The sequence below is a fragment of the Dromaius novaehollandiae genome, chromosome 7 (genome assembly GCF_036370855.1).
Source record: "Dromaius novaehollandiae isolate bDroNov1 chromosome 7, bDroNov1.hap1, whole genome shotgun sequence".
Lineage (NCBI taxonomy): Eukaryota > Metazoa > Chordata > Aves > Casuariiformes > Dromaiidae > Dromaius > Dromaius novaehollandiae.
In genome coordinates this window covers 19,151,069-19,176,773 of record NC_088104.1, presented here as the reverse complement: position 1 = coordinate 19,176,773, position 25,705 = coordinate 19,151,069, and the positions used below count along the sequence as shown (strand labels likewise).

At 51.6% G+C, this 25,705-nt stretch overlaps 1 protein-coding gene across 4 annotated transcripts in view; it reads right to left on the bottom strand.

Moving 5' to 3' along the window:
• Positions 1-25,692, bottom strand: part of SLC4A3 (solute carrier family 4 member 3) — a 37,497-nt gene extending 11,805 nt beyond the window's left edge. The window contains exons 1-12 of one of the 4 annotated variants that reach the window (XM_064514824.1): positions 25,442-25,692; positions 19,725-19,865; positions 18,722-18,878; positions 14,952-15,280; positions 14,317-14,459; positions 13,510-13,721; positions 6,424-6,575; positions 5,592-5,772; positions 4,082-4,217; positions 3,453-3,627; positions 2,919-3,018; positions 879-1,063 (exon numbers count right to left, since the gene is read on the bottom strand). In XM_064514824.1, coding sequence (XP_064370894.1) covers positions 879-1,063; positions 2,919-3,018; positions 3,453-3,627; positions 4,082-4,217; positions 5,592-5,772; positions 6,424-6,575; positions 13,510-13,721; positions 14,317-14,459; positions 14,952-15,280; positions 18,722-18,878; positions 19,725-19,778 — 1,824 coding nt within the window. In that variant the 5' untranslated portion in view covers positions 19,779-19,865; positions 25,442-25,692. Of the gene's footprint in view, positions 1-878; positions 1,064-2,918; positions 3,019-3,452; positions 3,628-4,081; positions 4,218-5,591; positions 5,773-6,423; positions 6,576-12,333; positions 12,903-13,509; positions 13,722-14,316; positions 14,460-14,951; positions 15,281-18,721; positions 18,879-19,724; positions 19,866-25,285; positions 25,418-25,441 lie in introns of those variants that run through there. The other 3 variants (XM_064514826.1, XM_064514825.1, XM_064514827.1) reach the window with 3 other exon arrangements.
• Positions 25,693-25,705: the final 13 nt, after the last annotated feature.

The window sequence follows — 25,705 nt, the reverse complement described above, 5'->3', positions numbered from 1 at the left end:
GCAAGATCAGCCCACAAACGCAGCAATGAAGCTGGAATATGGCACCTCACATTTTCTGGCTCAATATGTGGTCTCAGCTGAGCAACTGGTGGGGAGAAACCTTTCAGCTGGGAGCTCTTGATGCCTACAACCCACCTGCTTTGTATGTACTTTTTAGCCCCCAGTTCAGGGAAAGTTCTGTGCTAGTGTCAGGGCAGGTGGGTTTGTTACTTGGTTAATAGTTACGTGGCTGCAGACAGGATCCTGTGGAACCTCTGATTCTTTCCTGCCCTGGATGTATGCAGCAAATACTCAGATTGTCTTTTCTTTTTCTAATTCCTTGCCAAGATTATGAATTTTCCTTTCCTGCCATCTAGCCAGATGAGGGACCTCTAGCTGTGTATGCCCTTTGCAGAAAACCTTTCTGCTTCCTCATCGCTGCTCCTGCACAGATGTGCTCCTCTGCATAGATACCACAGTGAAGGGATTCAGCTAGAAAGCTTCAGCAAAACTCCTGAGGAACTGTCCCTGAGCATTGCTGGGTCTTCTCATCAGTGTGGCCTGGGCACGTCATGGACACCTCTCAGCCTCACTTTATGAAGGCACAATCCTTGTAAGCTGAACACAACTCTTTTCCTCTTCTATCAACCTTGGGGAGCTCTTACATACATCTCTTGGACTCTCTGTCCCTGCCAAGTTGCTTATCCTAGTCCTTCGTTTTTTATTTGAGCATCCTACCTTGATCTAGCCAGACTGCTCTTAAAAATTCTAGCTGCTCAGGCCAGTCTGTCCCACCTGGGCCTTCACGCAGTATCCCTCCAGCACTCTCATCTCAGGACTGACTTCTGAGTAACTACCAAAGCTCACTTGCTTGCGCTTGCCCACGGTCAGCTCCTCACCTTGTCAGACATGAGGGTGGAGATCGACCGGCCAATTTCATGGTAATCCATGTTGGCCTGGCTCGGTCCCAGCAGCACAAAGATGAATCTGACAGGAATTGGGACCTCCAAGACAGATTCCAGGAAGATGGCCTCATTTAGTCGGACAAAAGCCATAGTTGGCTGCTCCAGGAACTGCACGCAACCTACCAGGAGGCAATGTTTTGAGTGGAATTAATCACTGGGGTGAACTGTATTAGGCTGCCTTTAACAGTGGAGCCTGAATGATTTAGGAGGTTCCTACGAGCCCTGCAGTCCTGTACTTGTCTCTAGACCATCAGTACAGCATCAAGCTTCACACTGAGAACTGCTCAAAGTCCCCTGTTCGCTGATCATTCCCCAGCAATGCTACTTTCTTTAGCTCTCTCGGTTAGCCCATTCTTGATCTCTCACACATGGGGTCTACTTACACTGTAAGGGGCTAATTTTAAATCAGAATGTTGTTTTCTACTAAGCCTTATGAAAGGAAGTCTCTTACATGTAGGCAGTTACTTTTATCAAACAAACTTCTAATCTCATCAAAGAATGAAATCAGGTTTGTTTGACATGACCTATTTCCCATAAACCTTGCTGCTTGGCAATAATTACATTTCTATCTTTTAGCTCTTTATTAATTGAATCCCATATTAGCTTTGCCATTATTTTGCCCAGGAAGGACATCAGGCTAAACAACCTATAAGCACTGGACCACTGTACTTCCCTTCTTGAGCACTGACACTATTAGCTTTCTTCCGTTTTTCTCATGTTTTCCTTGCATTCCCAGACTTTTTTCAGATGAAAATGAGCCAGTTCTCTAAAGATTCATACGTGCAAATTACATAGTTTGTTTTACAATGTCCATGTCTCATGAATGTTTTGCAGCCTCCTCAGTTCCTAACAGATTGAGAAGTACTCCCGCATCCTAAGGCACACCATTCGCTTCCTTCCCATATCGAACAGAAATGTTTATTGAATACTTCTATTTCTCTGGCGTTATTACTAATCTTTCTACCATCTGTGTCCAGCAAAGAGCTGTGCTCTGTGTTAGACTAGCAAATTTGGACGATTTGATCATTAGGTCCAAGATACAGCCAAAAGGTCCAAGACGTCCCAAAATAAAGCCTTTTCTCAGAATTGGTCAGTGTTTAGTTAGATCTGAGTATTCAAAGTTTGTTTATGAAGCTGATCTGGCCTCAGCATGGTTAAGTATCAGCTTAGCTATGCTGCCGAGCCTCTTTGCTTGAGTTTTCCCATCTATTAGATAGGCAATGACATTTACTTTGCTTGTGGTGTAGCTAGGTTTGCTCAGAGTTTAATGCCAGCAAAGCGCTGGAAAGGACCAGGGTGGACTCTCGTGGTCAGAAGGCACGAAACCCACCGGTGCTTGAGACCACCTGCCCACAGCCCTAGTTTGTATGGAGCAGTATCTCCTGGCAGTGTTATGGCTGATACCCAAGGCCTTGCCAGCAGCTGGGCCCTACTCCAATGAACTCAGAGGTCCTTGGCACACATAGCCAAACAGCCAAAACTAGCTAGGGGCAGAGAAGCCAAAAGGCCAGCACAGCAGCCTGGTGTGAGCAGGCTGGCCAGACTAAGGGCAGCTATGGTCAGGGGGCAACACAAGGCCCTTTGGCAGCCAGTGCTTGGAAACCGGTCCCTTGGGCACCTCTTATCTGCTTCTCCTCTGCAAAATGGGATGTTTCGGGGAGCATGACCAGACTTTCTCCATTAAGCTGGGCCACAGCTCCCTGCGGCAATGTCCATCAACCTTTTCACATTCAGTATTTGTTAATTTGAGGAAAAAACTGTCCAGGAACCCTTACGTTTACTACAGACAAATAAAAAGTGTACTGCTGACAAAGTAGAGGGCGTACAGGGCTCCTTCCCCACTTAAACTTTGGGAACTTGTGCTAGATGTCCAAATATGCCTCAGGGTGGAGAGCACACACACAGTCAGGCCAGCACCATGGTCTGAACTGGCCTCTTCCAGGTGCTGAGGGAGGTCCACATGCTGTCTCTTACCCACGAGGACCACTGTGGCCTCTGCATCTTCAGGAATCTTCTCCATCAGCTTCAGATATTTGCGATGTCCCTCAGAATTATGAAGATGCAGGTTTTTCTGCTGGAGAAGAATGCAAAAGACTAAGATCTGAGTCCCCTTGTCTTGGTTTACCTACACAAACGTGCACCCCACTGGCATATCTGTGCCTGGGACTTGGCTGTGTGCCTGACACCCAGTTCCTTGCTTTGCTACCAAGGCGTCTGCATAGCAAAGGTCATTCTACAAACACTGGAGCCATCGCTGCCACTGCATGCTCAAGCAGACCTTTAAATACAATGTGAGGCTAAAATTAGGTCCTGAAATCATAATGCAGTGACCTGATTTCCAGTGCTCCAGGTGATCCAGAAGAGCTCAGCCCTTGCAAGAATGAGGCCTCTTGTGAGGGGGCCCAGATGTGGGGCTAAAGGATTGGTGTGCACTATTGGAGGCCAAAGGCTGCCCTGGGTGACAGTGATGTGGAAAAAGGGAGCGGTAACCCCTCGTGTCATCCTCACCTCTTTGCATTCGGTTTCGTGGGCCTTGGGGTCAGCCATCTCGATACGCTCCTCCCCCATGAGGGGCACGCAGGTGTCTGTGGCGTGGTTGTGGTGGTGATTCCCCACGATGGAGTTCATGCTGGAGCTAGAGTGATTCCTTGGGAAGAACCCCTCCTTCTCATCATTCGGGTGGCTGAGAGAGAGAGCAGCGGCCGTGAGGGGCCCTGCAGGACCTGCTGGGTAGCCATCGTCACTGAGCTCAGCTCCAGTCATCCTCTCCTTACCTTGCAAGGTCCTCTCCTTGCCTCTCCACCTGACAGACAGCCCTTCATCTCCCTAGTGCCCTCACCCAGCCATGTCAGTATCTCTCCCCAGGCCCATGCCTCACCACCCTCTCTCTACCCAGCACTACTACCAGGAGTCAGCTATGGCTCAGTCCTCATCTCTTCCCTCAAGGCCCTCATCATCCTGCTCTTGCCAGCCTCCCTGCCCTTTCCCACCACTTGCCTGGGTCCCTCGCCCCATCACTCTGCTCGCAGTGATCTTGCCATTTGGGGTGCAGCCTGGCTTTTCCCAACCTTCTTTGCCATCTGGGGCTATCAGATGACCCCTGAGTCTTTTGCACCCCTTGGCCATGTCTCACCTACCTGTGCTTGAGCAGAAGAGCACGTAGCACATTGGCTCGATCCTCCGCTCTGATCTGGTCAGAGATGATCATGGTCTCCACCATGAGGTGAGCGATGCCGGGCAGCGTGGTCTGCTCCAGGTCAAGGAGGACAGCACCTGCCAGCAAGAGGGGAAGAGCCTTGCTTCTAGTGTGCAGCAGTCCCCACACACATGTGGGCGCTCTGGGGATGCAGCCATCCAGCAAAGGCCCTGCAAGCTTCAGGCCCCCTCTCTGCACCTCTCAGTCCTTCTTGCTCCTCCTCTGCAGCTAGTCCCAGTACCCACACGGAGGGCAGGACTTGTCCCAGCCAGCTGCTGGGCGAGCCCTTCCCCGGGCAGGCTCTCCAGGGCAGTTTTGGTCTGCGCTCTCCAGAAAGCTGTGTGTTTCTGGGGATGCTGGGAGTCAGGCTCTGTCTGGCGTGTGCTCCTAGCTCCAGGGAATAAGGACGCCTGAGAACAGGCCCAGAACCAGGACTGCACTTTGCAGGGCACCATCCATAGCAGACAGCCAGGGTCCCTCTTGCTTATTCTCTCTTTCTGGACCCATAAATCCTGTGATTCCTTCTGCACTGTAGCCCAGTTTCAGCAGGAATAAGAGTGGCTCCGTCGCAGAATACTCTACAGCCTAACAGCTCAGGCACTCTCCTTGCACTTCCTTGAATCCTTGTACAGCTTCAGACACTCACAGCTGAAAAATCCCTCAAGTCTAGGTGTCCTACGCCTTCGGTGTAGCTCCTTGTCCCAAGAGAACCCGCAAATTCCTGTCTTGGCAGGCTGAGAGCTTTCAGACAAACTTGCCACCCCATCACATATGAGCACTTTTCAGTAAAATAATATAAGAGTCGCATAAATGCAGACAGCAAGACATCCCACTCAGTGTGATGTAGCTGTGCGGCCAGCTAGCCTGCAAACAGGTCTGCAGCCCAAATGCTCACTCTTGCTGCACATGTATCACTTCTGAGGCTTGGTGGAACAGACTGTTTCAGGAGTGTGTGCCATGAGCGTGCTGTCAGCAACCCACCTTGTCCTCACAGGTTCTGACTCCAAGCTCTCACCCCAAGGTGGTCTCTCTATGCTCTCTGGAGAGGAGGCTCCCTTCTGGGAATCACCCAACTCAAGAAGTGCTGCTAGCTCTGGTACCTCCATCTCCTTTCAGTCTCCCACCTGACTGGGCTTGCCTTTTCACACAAAAGATCTCCTGATGGGTCCAAGGCCTGCTGGCCCAGGCACAATTGGGTATCGCAGCCATGATGTGTGGACAGAAGCAAAACAGAACAAGGAACCAACAAGGACATCCTCATATTAATCCACTACCCCAGCAAAAAAGTTGCAGGATGTTCTGTCTCTGCAGAAACTGCAGGGAGCCTGGACAGACATGCTGCTGGAGAGTCTTTAGAGAAGGGCCAAACAGAGAGAGAAGCTGTCCAGGAAAACCTGTCCCAGAGCAAGACACAAATCAGGGCCCACGACACAAAGTGGTTCCTGACTCACCATGGGCAATTGTCTTCCTGAGCTCCAACAGGCTACGAAAGGACAGTGAAGCCACGTGGGGTTTCCCCCACCTAGCTGTGTCCTCCTCCACGTCCTCCTCAAACTTGATCCAGCGGGCTGTTTCCCTCCAGTGCATCTCCTGGTTCTTATCCACCACCAGCTCGTTCAGCTCCACAAACACCTAGTAGGATTTGGGAGAGGACATGAGACTTCCCCCAATGCATACAGCTCTGCAACCAGTACGTGGAAGGCCATAGGCCTGTTCTCCAGCTGCTGCCTGGTCTAAAGCACTGCCTGAACAAAACTGTCCCAGCTAACCATAGGTTTGGTGAAGACAAACAGCCAGGACAAATATTGCTGGCAGCATGGCAGGAGCTTCCATCAGTGTGTGGAGCACCAGCAAGCCCCAAGACAGACATGTGGGCCGAGGAGAGAGAATGATGCAATGCTCTTGACCAAACTGAGACAATGTTGCCCTCTGCCTGCTTTTAGGCCAGAATAGGAGAGTTCCCCCACAAAATCTCCCATGCAAACTTTCTAACCAGAGATGGTGACATTACTGTGCTGCCAATTTCCATAACAGTGTCATTATTTCTGTGATAATTTTGTCTTCCCTAAGGTTGAAGCTTTGTGATTTTGGACAAATCCCAGCTTTTACTGAAAAAGTACACTTTCAGTCCTCCTGATAATGGATAAGAGCTTGAAAATGAAACCCCAAAGGTCATGTAAAGAATTCATTCTATTGAACCCACATTTATCATTTTATAAAACTACTGTTTCTAATCCTGATTTATGGCTTTTGAACAAGCGTGGGAAGACAGCACATGGGTACCTCATGGGGCTTTCTGTCTAACTTCTTCTTCTTCTTCTTTTTCTTGATGGACGGGGTTGCTGCTAACTTTTTGCTTGTCCTGGCGATCTGGCTGCGAGATGGTTTCTTCATCAGATGCCGTCTCACACCAGGGTTATCTTCAAAACGGTGGCCTGAAGACACAGGGAAGAAGAAAAGACCACCAGTGTCTCCAGTGGAAACACAGTGACAGGTAGGGAAACACATCCAAGTCCACCCTCCTCTCACGCACTTACGCTAGCATGGCCCTGACAGCTGGATCACTCACCATCTTCCTCCAAACTTCTGAAGATCCTTCCGGGCTCACCTTCCTACCTTCAGCTGTTCCTGACATCTGAGAGCTAATTCCTTTAAGAAGGATCCTTTCCATGCTCTGCATACACTGGAGCATCATTCCAAAAAGCTTTTATTTGCAGTACCTGAATAAGAGGCTCATAAACCCTCCCCACACTCCCTTAGCAGAAAGCAACCTGGAGTCTTGTCTGCACAGCTCTGCACCCAGACAGCACAGGGAAGCATCAGGCTGGGGCTAATTTCTCCCACTGGAAGAAGGCATGGTGCTCGGTGAGCATAAAGGGCAGTGAAGGGGAAGGATATTTAGCTGCTGCTCTGGGAGACACATGGAAATATCAATAGTTATTTTATTTAATTGTGTGATGAGACAGTAGTATAACAGTGCAGACTCAGGGGCTGACGTGGAGGCTGCATGGCTAACTCCAGCTCTCGCTGTTTCTAGACGATCCCCATTGCTGCTGTAATGACCTCTGAAAAGTCTGCATCACAGAGTTTGGCTGTATCGAAGCCTCCTCAACACAAAGGCTGTTGAGGCTGCTTTACAGACCTACCAACAAACTGCCAGTGCTAGCCAGCAGCCACCAAAACCTGGCCACAACCATGCCAGCCACATTTACAGTGTCAGAGAAATGGTACCTGGGCAATGGCCTGTCATGGGGAGAGCCCAGTTTCCCCAGACACTGCTCAGAGGCAGTGAGGGGTGGATCAGGAGACCTCAGGTAGATCAGGAGACCTGCAGCTCTCAAGGTGTGAAAAGCAGGGAAAAGCACTAGGCTTGAAGGCCAAGTGCTCCCCTGATGTTGCAGGAACATGTCAGTGCACCTTTGGCATGAGAAGACACAGCTCAACTTCAAGCCAGGCATAGCATGGTCTTGCTCCTTGGAAATCTGGGTCGCTAAATTAAATATAAAATGAATCAATACTGAGCCTTGGGGGATTTTCCCCCATTGGCTGCCCTGCTGATATGTGTCCTGCTGACAGCTGGAGTCCTCCCTGCTCCACTTACTGTGCTGCAATGTCAATAGGAACCAATAACTGCCCACTGTTACGAACGCTTGGCTGCTGGTATTCTGGGAGCCGTGCACATGTGCAGCATCTTCCTCAGACTTTTGTATGGATTTCTCTATTCCTGTGTGCACTGCAGTCACTTCATTGCACTCAGTGTGGATTTGTGCATAAAATAAATAGGTTGCCAAAACGATGATCTTGGTATCTGGCAGCTTTGCTTCAATCTCGGCAACTTCTGATTCTCCCACATGCCTAGGATTCACTCTCACCATGTCCCTGCTGGGACAGGACCAGAGCTTCTCACTCTGCCCAGCAAGACTGCATGACTCACCCAGAGTCCTGGCTAGTCTCCCTGGTGGCAATGCCCATCTGTCACGCAGTGCTCTTCAGTGACAGCCCTAGGAAGCACACACAGGTGTTCAGCCTGATCAACTGAACGGCCGGAGAACCTATAGAATGAAAGGAGCAGAGTTCCCTGTGGCTGTCTCCAGTGACTTCCACGCTCACAGACAGGGGCAGGAACTGGAGTGCTGTAGGCTCAGAGACCTGGTGAATATACACCTCCAGAGCCCAACAGAAGAAAGGAGTGATTCCCTCTGCTCTTCTTTGGTGGTGCTACGGGCTACTGAAATGCCAGCTGGTGGACAGAACTCGGAAGAGCAGAGTGGACACATAGGCTTAACTTTGGAAGACACCACGGGCTTTGGGACGGGCTTTGGGAATCCCATGTAGAGCACACCTGAGGTGTTCCGGGCACCTCTAGAGAGGCTGCCAGGGATCTTGTCAAACTGGTGCTTCCCTTAAATGAAAGCCAAGCTCAAGTGAGCACCTGAAGTCCGGAGTCTCTACTGAGGACAGGATCTTGGACTGAGACCAAGGCTGATATGCCCAGGGAATAGCTCTGCCCTCCTTGCTTAAAGCCCAGCTCCCCGGGGTGAAATGAAGCAGCCAAGGACCCCTTGCTGTACTTCCTCTCTGCTGCTCCCCAGTAGCAGAGCATGAGATAGTGACAGAGTCCAAGGACAGTCTATGGAGCATGACTCTAATGATGGCTCCCCCATAACAAACTGGTACCTTACTCTCCCAAACGGCATCCCCCATAGTCTCCTCCAGATTTTCTTTCCATGCTGGCTTCTGTCAGCTCAGATCTCTTGGGCTGACCAAGCTTTTCTTCACTCAGCTCAAATCTGCCGGGCAGAACTTTCCAAAGGCCCAGTGCAGATGAAGAATACCACTTTGCTTTCCCCAAAGCACTAGTTAAAATCTCTTAGAGTGCCAGTGCTCATCAGTCCAACCCAATGGGTGATCCCCTTCAATTCATGCTTTAGCTCCCTCCTCCCCTTTTCATTGCCTTCTGTCCACAAACAGAAAGTCCAGAAAGAGGCATCAGAGCTGTTGCATCAGTAACGCTAGAGAATATAACAACTTGCTAGCCTGGCCTCACAAGGATGCACCCCAATGGTAAGCTAGAGCATCACGTCTAGGAGGAAGAGACCAAAGTCCCATCACTTGGAATATTTAAAATCAGCCTGAACAGAACGCTAATCAACGTACAATAAGACACAACTCTATGTTGGCTTCTGAAAAAAGCTCTTGCTCTGTCATGGCTTTCCCAGTTTTAACTGGAGTAGGACAGTATGTGTGTGGGTGTATATAAATACGCGAATGCCACTGACCCCAACATATGTTAATGTGTGTGGGACGTGCATTGCAACTGTACAGCTAAGTGCGCACAGAAGCGTAGGAGAGCATGTGTAATTGTGAATGCGAGAGCAGAGGCAGGACTATATATGTACAGAGGGCATAGGCAGAACTATACATGTGCAGATACAAACACAAGTTTGTATTGTGAGGGTGAGATTGTGCCCAGCCTTTCGTTTCTAGAATATACTAGTATTATTGAGAATAGGAGGATAAGAAAAACACTAGAGGAGCTGCAAAAATGTGAGGCCTCTCAATGACTAGCATCACAGAAAGAACAAACCCACAACCTGCCCTGTACCTCAGGAGCGTGTGACAACAGGCGTGCTGGCAGTCCCGTCAGGGTGCTGAGATCCTGGGTACCAGAGAAAAGCTTGCCACGGGCACAACAACCAGCTCTGGGATCTTCACTCTGCTGGGAAGCAGAGAGCTGGCTGTGCAGAAAAGTGGCCAGGCAAAAAGATGCTCCCAAATAAAAAAAGGGGCCTGGAATCACACCCTGCTTTCACCACCAGAATGGAAAGGCCTTGTACAGCTACAGCTAGGCCAGACTGTAACAGTCCATCTGCTTGGCAGGTTCAACAACCACTGCGTGTGCCCCAGTGCTCCCATCATGAGCTGGCTCCCATCAGGTACTAGTGCAGACCAGGGCAGGGCTGGGTATGTTTGCCTCCAAGAAAACCTGGTTCTGAGACTGAGTTCTGTGACAGGGTTCACAGGGTAATGGGAGAGGCAGCAGCTACTATTCAGCAAGTGGGATCAAGACAGCTTTCTTAGGTGCTGTTTGCACACACACTAGGCCATGCCAGGTAAAGCATGCATCCTCACAATGAGGAACCAAAGACAGAAATGATAAGACTGAAGACCTGCTATATCCCATCTTTGCACTATTCAGATGGCAGCATGCACTGGTAAGTGGAAAATCCTGAATAATTGGGGATGCACTCACAAACGGTTCAGTGTAGAACCAAAATCTGGCCTGGCTGGTGCCAAGTTCAAGCTAAGAGGGATCCCAGCTCATTCCCGCTGCCATCCAGCCGTCTCTGCAGAGCACTCCCTGTGCTCCTAGCACTAAAAGGCAGTGTGACGAGACCAGCTCACTTCCAAGAAGGGCTCTATTCTGCACAAAAGCTGTTAAATTCCTTCTGGACCTGAGCTGGTCCTGGAGAAGGTACTGCCACGTCTGCAGCTAAGCAAGTAACACTGGCTGGATGTGAGCAAGCTCTGCACAAAACTGACTCAGTCATCTCTGCCATCTCTCTTTCTGCCATATCTCTGCAGGATTAATCCACAGTGAGGCTACATTGTGCAGGAATAATTAAGAGTTGACTGTACAGTGCATCCCATTACTACAGCTAATGCTGCAGGTGCTTGAAATCAATGAATGAGTTAACTGCTGGCAAGTGAAATTTCCCTACTTTCTAAGTTATATGTAACACAAGCCTTAGAAGCAGTCTGCCCCTTCTCCCTTCCCAGAGTAGCCATCCTTTCCCTGAGTGAACTTGGGGCAATCTCTCACACTTTCAGTGCACAGGTTGCTCATCCCTAGCAGCTGATAGGGACCGGTTTGCTCCAGGTTTGTATTTCGAACTTTGCTTATACTATTTTGTCTATGACTTTACACTAATGAGTAGCAGACCCAGCCAGGAAGAAATCCCTGTTTGTTGCGCCCTGCGCAAGCACATAGACATCCCCTCCCCAAAGGCTGCACAGCTTATACAGATGGACCAGCTGAGAGAGAGAACATTATGCTGAGATTGGGAGGCACGGCAAGTTAAATGTTTTGCTTAAGATCACACAGGGAAGCTGTGGCAGAGGCAGAAACTGAACCAAGACCTCCTGAGAACATGTCACAAGCACACTGCCTCCTCAATCCTGCATGCAAAGCCTGTAAGCAGGCTAGTTCTGGAGCCGCGTCACCCTCCTGTGCTCATTCGTACAATGCCTTAGAAAATTAGAACATGATCCCGATGAGGACATTTGGGCAACTGCCACAGAGCAATGGATATGAACAGTGTCACTCACAAGGTGACATACAAAGCCACCTTTTAACTGTGACTTGCCACCACCTGCTGAGAAAACACTGCCTGTACGAGGTGGGAGTGAGGCTCTGATTTCTGTGCAATCCTTGGCATGGCTCAGAGACCCGATTCTCTGCAAGGGGTGCACAGGTAAGGAAAGATGTGGAGAACAGAAAGATGTTCTTTGCTCTCAGGACTCTTGTTCTCCCCTTCCTTGCTTTTTCCACTCTCACCTCCTCCCTCCTTTCCCCTCTCCAGACGCCCCAGCCAGCTTGCCATTAGCTATTCCACAGACACACTCATGCCTGCAGACACAAGGGCTAGTTTATTTTTTCCTCCTGCTGTTAGTCTACAATGCAGAGCTGAGAACTTGATACCCACTGCTGCTGCTGTCAGATTCACAGCCCGGCTCAAATTCCAGCAAACAGAGAGCAACTGCACACTGTCACCTTGTGCCAAAGATGGAAGGGAAAATTTCTCTGTTCTTATATATATGCCTTGGAGCAGCTGCTTTTTCTATGGCCACAGCATGGGCCACATCCTGATAAACAGAAACAACAAGCTGCAGCCGCCTCCAGAACTGCTCAAGGAAGACACACACAGGGAAGCACCTCAACATTACAAGTCAGATCTGTACAAAGACCTTGGACAGACACACAGACACCAGACAGCTCCTCTAACACCCCCAGGCACAGGGCTGCATGGAGTGGGGCATTTGGGTAGAAGCTGAGCATATATGCTCTAAACCGGGAGCACCAGCCTGACACAGAGAGGGTGGAAGACAGCAAACACAAGGTTGGAGATAAGAACATTAGCTTGGGGCTCTGATCTACAGCTGCAACCTTGGGGTCACTGCTCTGGTACTTACAGGTGGACTCCCCGCCTGGATAGCCCAGATGGTTTCTGATGGCCTCCCATAAATCATAGTCTTCGAAATTGAAGGCAAATTCATCAAAGTCTTCATAGCCAACCGAGTTGCGAATGCAGGTGCTCATTGCTACCTCTGGGCTGCTGCTTGCTTCCGAGTCCTTCGCTGCCTCCTCTCCCTCTTGAACGGTTGTCATTTTGTCCTTGCGAAGGTCAGGGGTCAGGTGCCATGAGCCACTCACTTTCAGTGGAGGGGCTGGGGTAGCCAGGCTGAAGCGCAGAAAGCAAGCTGCCGCAGGGTGCACCCTGCAAGGGCTTCACCAGAGCCCTGGGGCCAGCCCCGGTACCTTGCTCCTCTCGTCACGGCAAGGCATGAAGGTGCTGGCTGCAGCAGCCCCCGGGAACTGATGAGGTCCTGGAAAGGAGGGCTCCACCTGGGGCTGCTTCCGTGGGTGGCTGCCCCGCTTGCTTCCTGAGAGCACGGTCCTTGCTTTGCAGTGGGGTCTTGCTGGATGCCCAGGGATGTGGTGCTGTGGCCCAGGGACAGCACAGCTCTGCAGGCAGCGCTGCTTCTCTCCCTCACTCCCCTCTGGTGTCTCCCTCCCTCTCCAGCCTGCAAAGCAACCTATTGAATTCTCCATGTCCTCGGGCCCGGAGCGTGCATTTCCATGACGTCTCTTCTGTCTGCCCTCACGCCGTGCACAGGGGCAGTCCCTCACAGAGGCACTTCGGCAGGGGCAGCTGCCTCTCCAAGAGGAGAGGAGAGGCTCCTTACATCAGGTTTCTGCAATGCCAGTGCAGGCGTGGCACACAGAGGGCTGATTGCTGGGAAAGTGTGTCAGGAAAGGAGAGAGCTAGGTCTCAGGGAAACACACGGAGCCCTGAAATGGAGAGGGCAGTGGGGTGGGTGGAGGAGGGCCAGCACCCACCAGGTGGGTGTCCGGGGAGGTGCTGGGCTCACATCGAAACCTGGGGACTGCTGCTCCAGATTGTAGCAAAGCTGATAGAAAGAAGGCAGGGCTGGAAGAGCAGGGACCGGGGGACAGGGAGATGAGGACCAGGTCCTCAGGGGAGGCTGCAGACCATGCCTGGAGCTGCTGGGGAGGAGGGCAGAGCAGGGAGATGCAAGGGACATACATACGAGCAACACAGGCAGTGTCACAAACCACAGACTCACTTTTCATGCCATCCAAGTCAGCGGATGCCAGCATCTGGGCCTCGGCCTCATCAGTGGGGACACGCTGGTACGCTGCGCTCTCCAGTGTGGTCATGCTGCCAATGCACATTCTCTCCTTCAAGTCATAGGTCACCCGTTGCCCACTCACCACCTGGCCCCAGGGCTTGCGCTTCTCCCACCCACGAGACAGGCGTTCTCGAGGCCCGGGGGCACTGTAGGAACAAATAAAGACACTGATGGTAGCGGATAGGGTGAGCAAGGAGATGGAAAGCCACACTGGTCTCTCTTGAGGCTTAAGTCCCTTGGCCCAGCCCTGACCAGTAAGTCCCTGAGAAGGAGCAGAGCCAGGAGTCATTTGTCCCAATACCTAAAAGTTGCTCTGTAACCCCCTGTGCTGCTCCTCTCCTCCCTGCAGAGTGGGATTGACTTGTGGTCAGTGTTGGGGGCTCATTTCTAAGTCAACAGCCTCATAGTCCCCTGACTTGGCTGAGCCTCCTGGGGCTTCCCAGACTCAAGTCAGCTAGGAGGAAGGGCTCTCCACGTGTACAGCCCAGCGTCCCCAAACCTGCACTCTCAGGATCCTGAGGACCCAAGGAGGCTGCAGTAGTCCCAGGGAATGATTTTCGCGGTTGGAGAGCAGCAAAACTGTTAGCAGCTCTCCCACCGTGCCCCATGGACCCCCTGGCTCAGCAGATGAGTTCAGGTTGGGCACAGCCCCACATCTCCCTGTGCCACCCCCAGCTGCAGGGTCTGTGAGGGACTCCAAACCAGGGACAGCGGTAGGTAGTTCAGCACATGCTCTCCTACCTGCGGAGGGAGGCAGAGCCCTTGTCCTGCAGCAAGTCAGTGAAGCATGGCGTGGGGGACAGGATGCCACACTCCTCCTCCACGTGGAACTGCACAGGGGCTGCAGCGCTGCCAGACTCATCCTCATCGCTGCCGATGGTGAACTGCATGGAGGACAGTCATGACAGCAAGGGCCAGGGCAGCCTTTGTCTCAACCCTCGGCACGCAGATCCTCCCCATGACCCCTACAGCCCCCATATCTTGGGAATGGTGCACACATCCACTCTCACGTCCCCTCCATCCCAGGGCTGACCACACCAAATTTCCCCACATCCCATACACCCTGAGAACAGTCACACTCATCTCCTTGTGTCCCGTCCCCTAAACCCCAGGAATGGTCATGCTGACCCTTCCCAGTACCCATTCTGGGCAATGGCTTATCTATCCTCCAGAGTCCATCTCCGTGGGGTAGGCACAAAACCAGTCTTCCCACAATGTTCCTCAGCTCTTGAACTTCCAGGTTGTCCCCTCCAAACTCTTTCCCCCAAGTAGCACACTCCCTTGGTCATGCTCCCTGACTCCCTCACGGTATCGACTATCCCTCCACATCCCTCCAGACTGCAAGACCCACCCAAGCAGGGATGCCCTGGCCTTGCCTTTGGTTTGCTTGGGTGATCCAGCTTAGGAGACGTGTCCTTCCCACGAGCTTCACTCTCAGACTCTGCAGAGACTTCCTTCTCCTCAGCCTCCTCTGCCTCAGACTCTCCTTCTTCTTCCTCCTCCTCCTCCTCCTCCTCCTCTCCCCCCTCCTCGTCTACTTCCTGGATGGTGGGGGTGACCTCTGAGGGGGGCACCGAAGTTTTCTTCTTTTTCCTTCTCCTTTTTTTCCTCCTGCTGGCACGCGGGGGCCTCTTTTGGAACTTGAGGGCAGGAGGGAGATGAGTGGAAAGGGGGTGATGGATGTGGTGCGAGGTTTGGCGGTGGACTGAGAGAGAAAAAGAGAGTCAGGGGCAGGAAGAGGCTGGGAGGAACCTGCCAGGCGCCCCTCCAGGAAACAGCCTGGTCTGGAGATCAAGGGCCAGGAAGGGCAAGGAGAGCCACCAGCCCGCAGGGACACAGCAAAGCTCTTTCAGTGATGTGGCAGGCTGCATCCCGCCTGGAGTGGCTAGGGAGACAGCCCTCATGCAGTGCCAAAGCACCTCAACATGGCTTTACCACACTGGGGAAGGCATGACTCTCCTACACTGCTGAAAACCATTCACATGGCTGTGCAGAGCTGCAGTGAGCTGCCATAGACACCATCCCCTTCTTAAGCATAGGGAAATATTTCTTACATTCTCAAACAGGAAGAGAAGAGTTTGGACTCTTTACAAACACTTCTTTCCCCCAAAATGTTTAGCTCTTTGAGTTGAATAGATATGCCCTGTTTCACCCACAGGCCTTGATAAAAAGGCCCTGCTGCCTACCCACAGGACCACTACTGACCATGTCTTGCAGTGCAGATGTGATGCAAGCCCATGTCCCAGGTACTGGGAGGGCTTGTGCCTACCAGCATCTGAAATGCAGGTTCAGTCAGGAGGTTCTCTTTTAAAAACCAGGGTAAAAAACAGGGCAGGAGGACTTTTGTTTCAACTAATCTACATAGAGAAATTCATATAGGCTTGACCTGGATGTCAAGGGAATTGCACAGTGAGAAGAAATTAATGGCATTTCTGCGCCTTCACTGAGAAACAATGATAATGCGCCGTGCAGGTCTATCTGCAGGCACAGAGCCTCCCATGGAAGGTCTGCAGGACACACGGATTCTGGGGCTGCACCCAGAGCAGCCGAAATCACGGGGGCACCAGCCACTTTGCAAGGGGGCTTTGCACAGCAGCTCTTCCTGACGAATTGTTTCCAGCCTGTTTTGATTTGGTTCCTTCCCAGCTTTCCTGTGACATGGCAGCAAAATCTGTTTATACTGAAAACTACCTTCAAAGGACATTTTCAATGGGAGCTGTAACCTCCTCCCTGGGAGAGCCAGGCAGGTTCATTGTTCTGGTGTCATGTTTCCTTTCCTTTGGTTTCTCAAGTCTTTTCTGCCTTGTTTCCCCCCTTGGGAACAGCAGGAATATTTCACACACACCCTCGGTTCTGCAGGAGAGGCTTGTGGCAGGAATAGAAGGGATTGGGAATGGTCAAATGTCTGCAAAATGGGAAGAGTTTGGGCTCTTTACAAACATTTCTTTCTTCTAAAGAGTTCTTTGTTTCTTTGAGTTAAATAGATTATATGAATTTCTAACATAACAAGAAGCAAGGAAGGCCCCAGCTGTACAGACCTAAAGGCACATTGCTCCTCTACAGCACCAAGACGCTGGCGAGGACACAGTCTTGTCTTTCCCTTCCTGATCGATCATATCTAAGGCAAATGAAATCAAACCAAGAGAGATGCATCTGCACTTCAGATCAGAAGGATGCCTAAGCCTTGGGCTGCCAGCTGCAGGGAAGTGCAGTGGTGATAAATGGCTGATCTGGCACAGAAAAGGGGAGCACCACTCCTCACCCCTCCACGTAGCCCTTCTCGTGGCAACGGATCACATCTGCTGCAGAGGTGGCCTGGAGGTGTGAAGAACATACCCCTCCCTAACGCAAAAGGCTTTGCGCCACCCTCTTCTTCCTCCCTGTGCTCTTGCACCTTCTGCATATCCAGCCCCTGCTCTCCTTCCCTGTTCCCTTCCTTGCACTGCCTGCCTGTATGAAAGGTTATTGCTAAACTTGTGTTCTATTGTTCGATGTGTTCTAGATGTTTGATTACACTTTTCAGTGAGCTTGATACAAAAGATACAAGTAATTTGGATTGTGAGCCGAGAAGGAAGAATCTGAACATTAATAATTCCTGGCTTGGAATGGAACAGAAAACATTTATAAGCCCAGAGAGAATTCATCTTTAAGGGCTCACAAAAAAGCTTTCAAAGTCTAATGATCTAACCAGATCTCCCAGCTTTATGAATATGAATTGCATAAAACTTCCAATAGCAGGTGTGATGTAGTTCTAGGTAACAGGGATACATCAGAAGCTTAGAGGAAAACAAGCTTGATTCTGACAAAGAAAGATGGACCCTTCCATCAGTATTGTTTAAGGCCCACTTCCATCCCTAGGAAAATAACTGATGATTAAGAAAACAAAATCAGTACAAATTTGCAGTCAAATTTTCAAAGAAGCTTCTGCTATGTGTGCTCAAGCAGATCCTCTGTGTACCCTGAGCTGACTCGTACACCTGCACACACAGGCACAGCTGCTGAGCAGGTAAGTCCTTCCGGCACAAGACAGGTATTCAAACGTGCCATCAGTGGCAAAGCTATTAGCACTTAGCAGCTGTGTCACAGGTGACTGTGTGCTCAGGTGGAAAGTGTTATTGGAACGTAGCCTCTGTAGAGAAATGACACGACAAGCAGCAAGTAGCAGCTGGGGTGCATTACAGTAATAGACCTCACCAGCAAAGCAGCCTGCTTGTACAATAGCAATTGGAAATGAGCAGCCAAGCAGAAAACAGCCTTGTGATGTACTCAGAAACATAATGTTCCCAAGGTTGTATCCTATCAAAGCTAAGTTGGAAAATGAGCTGTATCTGACTGTAGAGACTGAGAAAACTCTCCCAAACATTGCTACCTGCCTGCCACACGAACGGCCTGCTGGCTGGTGGATGTCTCTTCCTGCTCTTTCACAAGAAGTTCAAGTATCTGCCTCCACTGCTGTTCCTACAAGCTAACGCAGCTAATCCACACCAGGCAACAACCTACAACGGCTCTTGTGGGCACACTCTCATTTTACAGCCAAAGTGCCTTTGCGCAGACTGGTTCCCTCCATCGTGGAAGGGGAGTCAGTGGAATAAACATGCTCATCAAAGGAGTTCAGGTGAAATAGCTACTGTATTTTAAATTCACACCACATTTTTAATTAGCATGCTTTCTTTGAGCGGATAAGCCCAATGGTTTCATGGGTGCTATTTAGAGATATACAAGCATGTCTGACTGGAGCCATCTGCCTTCAGACAGAGGAAGACAGCATGGCTTCTAGCCATGTTTGGATGTTTCTTTGCAGCCATACGGAGGAAAAACAGTTTCAGACTGGAAACTTTAACTTGGTGGAAGTGGCTGCATAGGTCCCCAACACTGACTGAGGAGGTGAGCCAAGGCCCAGGCCTGAGCTACTCTGTCAGGCGGACACAGAAGTAGCTACGTATCCAGAGACAGGGAACACCACTACACAGCAGGGAGCAGACTGGGGAGAAGCCATGGGCACTGGTGCTACACTGCGTGCACGCAGCACTTTGAGATTGCCCTGGAGGGAGGGAGGGAGGGAGAAGCACATCACGGAGATCTGCAGGGTCCCCAGGATATGGCTGAACAGAGGGTAGAAGTGATACAATGGTTCAAACCTACATACACTCGAAATCTCTCTCACTGTAGCTGCGTCTTTGCTTCTCCAGATCGCTTGATGCTGACTTGCTTATCAGGTCCCCAAATCTCTCGATTGACAAAGTCTTATCCAAGTCCTCATCGTCCTCGGCAGCAGGAGAGGCTTTCTCTGCACGATCTCTGCCCTGCACAGAAATCGCCAGACAACAATCAAACAATGTGCACTCCTACAGTCCTTGGGATTTTGGCACTCTGCAAACAGCGCTGTGCCTTGCTGAGGAGTCTGATCTCTCCCTTTTCTCACTGCCCTCTTCACATACTGGGAAACAGCCTCCCTGCTCTGGTGAGGAGGCTTTTAAAGCTGCTCCTGCAGCTCTGGTGAGCTGCCCCTACAGCACATGGTCCTGTGCCTTCCCACCTGCCCTCCGCTTTCCTCAGGCTTCCCTATTTCCCTGGTCCCTGGCATGTTTTCGTTAGGCTTTTCTGCTTGTTTTCCCTTCATTTCAGGCTGTGGGCACTTCTCTGCCTTCTGCTGGTGGCGATGCCCTGAGAGAACATTGACAGGTGACTCCTGTCCTTTCTGCCTATGAGCAGCAGCAGCTGATAAAATTTTCCGTCAATATAGCTGAAATGCCAGCGCTGAGCTGTTGTGGACTCCCACGTTTCCATGGGAACAGGAGGAGGCCCAACTCTGACAAATCTGCCTGTGCTGGGTGGAAAGAGGGAGCAAGGCGGCTTTAGCCGAATTATGCCCGCAGCCCTCGCCCGTTCCCAGCTGTGCCGTGGCTGCTGTGTGAGCCGCTGGGGCTCCTACCCTGCCGCGGCTGGGCCATGCAGGGCCAGCACACCCCTGGCATCTCCGTGGGGCCACAGGGATTGGACAGAGCCGTGGCCGTGCTGGGGGCTGCTCCTTCCTCAACCGGGGCAGAAAGGGAGGAGGGAGGTACAGGAGAGAGAGGCAGGAGGAGAAATGAGAGTGAGGGAGCGTGTGGACGTGTGCCCAGCGAGTGGCGGCTGGATTCCCGCCTCACCTGCTGCAGGTTGATGAAGACATCTCCTACGGGAGGGGGCTCTCCAGCTGCCATTTTGGTTCAGGACCTAAGGGCCTGGGCAAAATATCAACCCTTCTCTTTCACCGGCAGGCACCCAGCAAACCTGGAGAGTGGCATAACCTGTGGAGAGAGGGCAGGACATGGGATTGTCGTGGGACACTGCTACCTGCTGCCCTTAGCCCCCCGTGGCGCCGGACCCAGAGGGGTCACCTCACCAGGAGCCCGTTGGGAGCCTCCCAGCATCACTAGGATGCTAGGTGGTGCACCAGGGAACAGTCCCCGCTGCACCACTTTGCATACCAGCTCTCTCAGTTCAAGGCCAGCGAGGCCCTGTCACCTCCCTGCCCTCTTCCCAGTGAGCTGCTGCTCAGAGGGTGCAGGGGCAGAGGAGGACAGCTCCTGTACACGCTGCCCCTGCATGTGCTGCACATCTGTGCAAAGCCGGGGCGTCCCCAGCCATTGGGGGAAGAACAAAGTAGAAAAGGTACGAGCCCCACCATCTCCCGTCAGATCATGAAGAGTAGGAGATGGTACAGCGATGGGCACTGGAAAGCTACCAGCCTCCGAAAGCTCATCTGCAGACACACAGAGAACATGGGGAATGTTACTGTAGGAGATGTAAGACATAAGCACACACAAACAGTGGCTTGGGCAGAGGGATGGATAAGGAAAGTGTTCTCATCTCACAGCACAAGAAGAGAGACATTTGTTAAAACTACAAGGTAAGAATACAAATGAATTCAAAACTGGCAAAAGAAAACAAATTTTCAGTGATGTCACTGACGGGGAGAAAAACAGCAAAATTGGAGGATAGCTTGGGCATCTCTCTAGATCTTTCAGATGAAGCATTTGCTGGCTATGGCAGCTCTAGAGGAAGGCTTAAAGGACTGCAGGTTGCAGTATAGTGATCTGCCAAGAGGTTTCTTTGTCATCTGAAGTACCTGGTATCAGTCACTGTTTGAAACAAGACACTAAACCAGACAGGCTATGGCTGAGACGAGGAAGGCCACTTCATCATCCCTCCTTCCATCTCTGAAGATCTCTAGAAGGTACTACCACAGAATCTGTGCTTATTCTGCCTACTGGAATGCACCCAGTTAGCTTACAAAACCAAAAATTCTGGAGCCATCTCAAAGGCAGTTTTTTGAGGGGCTGATCTGACCACTGATGAAGCATGCTCTTCTAGTCCAAGTGTCTCCTCTCGAACCATTTTATAGGTATAGCAGCTATCTCACGATACACTCATGCAAATGAACAACCTATTGCATAGTGCCAGAAGCATTACCGCTGCAAGTTAGACATACTGCAATGTGATATGGCTGCAAACAGGTAGAGAGCAATTTTGAAGCTGCACACTCCAGCATTACAAAGACCACTGTTCCTTTGTGCAGTACCAAGAGGACCTCACATCTAATATTATGTTCAGTACTAGAGACAATAGTGACAGAAAAACTTTATCTATGGGTATTTGTTAATGTATTTATTAATGACAGAGACAGTGAGCATGAAAGGACCAAAATTTATACATGGCAAACACTTAGGTTACAGAGGAATATGAGGAATACCAGAGGAACAACTACATGAATAGGAATATGAGGATGATTAAAATTCAAGGTGAAACCCTGGGCTAACTGAATAACCTGAGATTTTTGCTATTATTTTCCTCAGTTTGAACTTCATCCTTCTAGCTGTCACAAACAAGGCTAAAATCCAATGGAAGAAACCCCTCAAACACTTCATTGGACTCTACAGTAATTGAACCCCTCAGTGAAACCTGAGCAGCTGAAGAGAAATATGCTCCCAAGACAGAAGTCTAAAAAGCAAATGCAGAGTCCAGACCCACAAGAGACAGGATAGAAAATAATGGAAATACCCAATCCACTGTGTAGATCTGTGAGGGTTCCTATTTAATCTTTAATCTTCAGGTTTTAACCCTTTTTTTTCCAAGAAAGAGAAAAGGGTTCAGAGAGAAGAAAAAGCAGAAGGAGGAGAAATGTCTGGAAATCACTCGTAAAAGAGAGACTGAGCTTCTTGTTTAATAGGAGGCATGACAGAGAAAAGGATAATGTATGGCTTTTATTTACTTTCACTCTTAAAAAGAGGGTATCACTCCATGAAATCAGACAGCAGCAAATTTGAAACTGAAGGAAGGGAACGCTTTAATACACTAAGAAGAGTTGGCAGGTGGAACTTGGCTCTGCAACGCATCAAGACCAAAGCACAGTAAGTGTTTAAAAAAAAAAAAAAAAAGAAAGGGTATTTATATGGAGCATAACAACATCCACAGTTACAACAGAGAGGCCTACCTGCAAAAATCTGTTGTAAGTACTACTATTTCAGGGCGCAAATTGACTACAGGGGTTTGGAAGGAAGTTCCTGCAGTGGCAAAGTCCCTAAAACTAGCAAAGTAGTAAAGGTAATTTGAGAAGAAAATGCTCCTAATGCTCAGTTCCTCCTTTACGCTACTAATGCATCTTGTGGGGCCTCCAACGGAAACTGGAAACTATCAGCAACATTGCAAAACAATGTGCTTTGTTGTTACAGGTCAACTGCAGGTTTGTCTGAAGCTGTGCAAAGGCCCACATGGGTATTCTTGATCAGGGAGGGGAGAAACCAGCAGACAGGAGAACTGCTGGATGCAACGAGCTCTTCTGGCTGGAGCTTTGCAAAACATTATATTGAACATAAAACTACAGTCTGACTGCCTAAGTGAAGTTAAAAGGGATGGAAAATTCAACACAATCTTTCTCTACCCACCCAAGCAGTATATTTTCAAATATGCTGAAAATATATCACTCTGTAATAGCTTTGCCGAGCAGCTAAAAGCAAGGCAGTTATACTAGTTGTGAAGGAAGAGAGCCCCTGGGACTGTAGCAGCACCTCTCACTGGCACACGGACTGGAGAAGCCTTTCTGCTCCCCTTTCGGCCCTTGCAGGCAAACTCCTGGAAGGGTCCCGAGAGCTGGTGCGTGGGCTCTCCTGCTAGGGCCAGTCTGAGAACAGATAACATCCCACCTTGCCCCTAGGACGAGGGATATCTTTTGCGGGATACCGAAAGCAGAGTGCTGCAGGGAGAGTTGCCGATCAGGGAAAGCTGGTGCTCCCTTTCAGGGCATTAATTTACGGCTGGCCAGTAGAGGCCACCTGCCCCTTTTTCTCAGGCACCTGGTGCAACTGCTCAGAGAAAGGCTAGAGAGACACCTGCTCTGAGCTGGTGTGGCATTTCTATCACCTACAAACAGAAGGAGTTCAGGGAAGAGCAACAAAAATTGCCAGTAGGTCAGAGGGACTCATTTATAAGGAAAGGTTAGGTGCTAAATATGTCTAGTGCGATATGGGATGACTAAGATGGGGAGGGGACATACAAACAGTCTGGAAAGATCTCAGGGGTGTAAAACGTGACTAAAGAATTTTTTCAGGCAGCCCTGCATGAAGTGACTCAGACAACGGGGTTCAAATTTAAAAGAGAAATTTATAATGAATATCAGGGAGGTTTCTGCTAATGAGACTCACGCTGAACCACCCAGCCTGCTGGGATTGCTCCCTGGGCTGTCAAAAGAAGGTTGCAAGGCAAAAGGGAAAAAACAGCAAGGAAACCCGAATGAATGATACCTTCATCCTACTGTATCTCGTGGTTGTCGGCAGTACGTGATTCAGCAATCCTGCTGGAAGTAATTTTCAGTAATAGAAGCATAATGCCAGCAGGCCAGATTCGCAGGGAGGCCAGAAAAATCCACCAGACTGCTGACTTGTGCACCCGCACCTTCCCTCTCCCTCCACAAGTGCATCATCCTGCTTACGCTAATTCCTGCAGACTTTCCCCTCTGAACTTGGCCCACCGTGTCCGTAAGCAGACCAGAGCGCATCCAAATCAGCGCCGCTCACATCAATGATCGAGGCAACATGATCTTTAAAGGAAATCATGTGGGAAAACAAGTTACCACAGGCAGGTCCCTGCAACGCTGACGGCCGAGCGGATCCTGCGGGCCGCGGGCTGCTAAGGCAGGCTGCAGGAGGGCTTCCCTGACCCCAACGGCCAACTCACACCAGCAGCGGAGGAGGTTTCCAGTTCTCCTGGAAAAGTGCATTTGGGGGCATTACTGCACCTGGCATGGCTCTGAGACCAGCAGTAAGCACCACCCCTGCGAGAAAGCTCGGCCAGGAGGGTACAGCAAGCTGCTCCGGCTCTGCAGGCAAGGGACTGTGCGGGAATAGCCGCCAGGCCATCCATCTCCTTACCTCTCCCCTAACCCATGGGCAATCAAGCTAAGAATAATTCTGCTGTGGAGTGTCTAGATGAGCAACTGATGCCCAACAGGAATAAAGCCACATGGGCAATGCCAGCACCGGGATAAAGGAGAGCAGGGGAACCCGGCTGACAGGCACAGCAAGGAAAGGCTCAGGAAGGAGAAGGATTAAAGGCCCGGAAAGATTTCCCATGAAGACATACTGATGAGCCTGTCCACAGAGAAGAGGAGCTGGAGGAGTACTGCTGCATACACTGAAGCACTCAGATATGCTGCGATGGCCACAGCGCACAAGCTAAATAAGACGAGACCGGACTGCACAAGCCCTATTTCTCCTCTGTCACAGCGGAGGAACAAGGACACACATGACAAAACGGAAAGGCAGCATACGAGACAGAAAACACACAAACTTTTTACCCGGGAAGTATTTAACCTGTGGATCTCTCTGCCACAAGGCTACATTGCAGCTAGAAATGCAGAAGTATTTTATAAAGCTTAGGCATTTCCATGAATCCAATATCCTACTGAATTAGCCAGACTAACCACCATACCTATCCACTTCTGCAGCATCTGCCCCTCTCCCCGTCTCCCACCTCGCAGGCCCCAGCAGACAGCGCTACCAGACGGGATGGAGCTCGCGCGGCAGACAGACACATATGTGCACGCACAGGAATAAAACCCGTTCCAAAAGGTGTACCAGCGCCAGATGGTGACAAGGACAAACCCAGCAAACCCCTCCACACGGGTGTCTGGACGGCTCCAGCAGTGCACAGACTAGGGGGGAGGAGGGGACGTGTGCAGGCACCAGGGTGCACCGCACCGTGACCCCCCAGGTACTGCCCCTGGGGCCATGCCACACCGTGCCCCGTGCCATGCACCACGCCGTGCCCGGGACCACGCCACACCATGCCCCGTGCCATGCCATGCACCATGCTCTTTGCTGTGCCCCCCCGGGACCATGCCAAACTGTGCAGCATGCTGTGCACCGTGCCGTGCCGTGCCCCGTGCCATGCACCGTGCCGTGCCCCGTGCCGTGCCCCGTGCCCTGCACCAGGCGGTGCACTGCGCTGCACCAGGACCGTGCCGCGCACCATGCAGTGTCCCGGCCGGCGCCACGCCGTGCCCCGCGCCGTGCAGCGCCGCGCACCCGCGCCGCAAACCGGCGGCCGGGGAGGGAGCCCGGGCACTGCGGGACAGCGGCGGCGGCCACGCGGTGGTGACAGCGGCAGGTCCCGTCCCTCCATCACCCCCCCGAGCCTCCCGAGGCGGCGGCGGCCCCGGCCCGGCCCCTACCTCGCAGCGCCGGGGAAGGAGCCGCCGCCGCCGCCGAGCCCGGGCCCGCGCCGCCGCCGCGCCGCGCTCCGCCCGACACGTGCCGCGCCGCGCCGCGTCGTGCCGCTGCGGACATGCGGCCTCCCGCACCCCCCCGCCGCCGCCGCCGCCGCTTACAGGTAGGGCGCCGCTGCCCCGCGCCCGGGCACCGCCGTGGGGCCACTCCGCGGGACGCCCCCCGCCGCGGGGCGGCGCGCTGGGCCGCGGCCCTACGCAGCCGCGGAGGCAGCGGGCAGGGCGCGGCGGCGGCGGCGGCGGCGGCGGCGGCGGGACCCCTGGCGGCGGGGCGGGGGCCGGGGGCGCGGGCCCCGCCGTGCGGGAGGATGACGCTGGGGCGGGCTCCATGGCAACCGGATGTAAGCGGCGGCGCTCTAGCCGCGG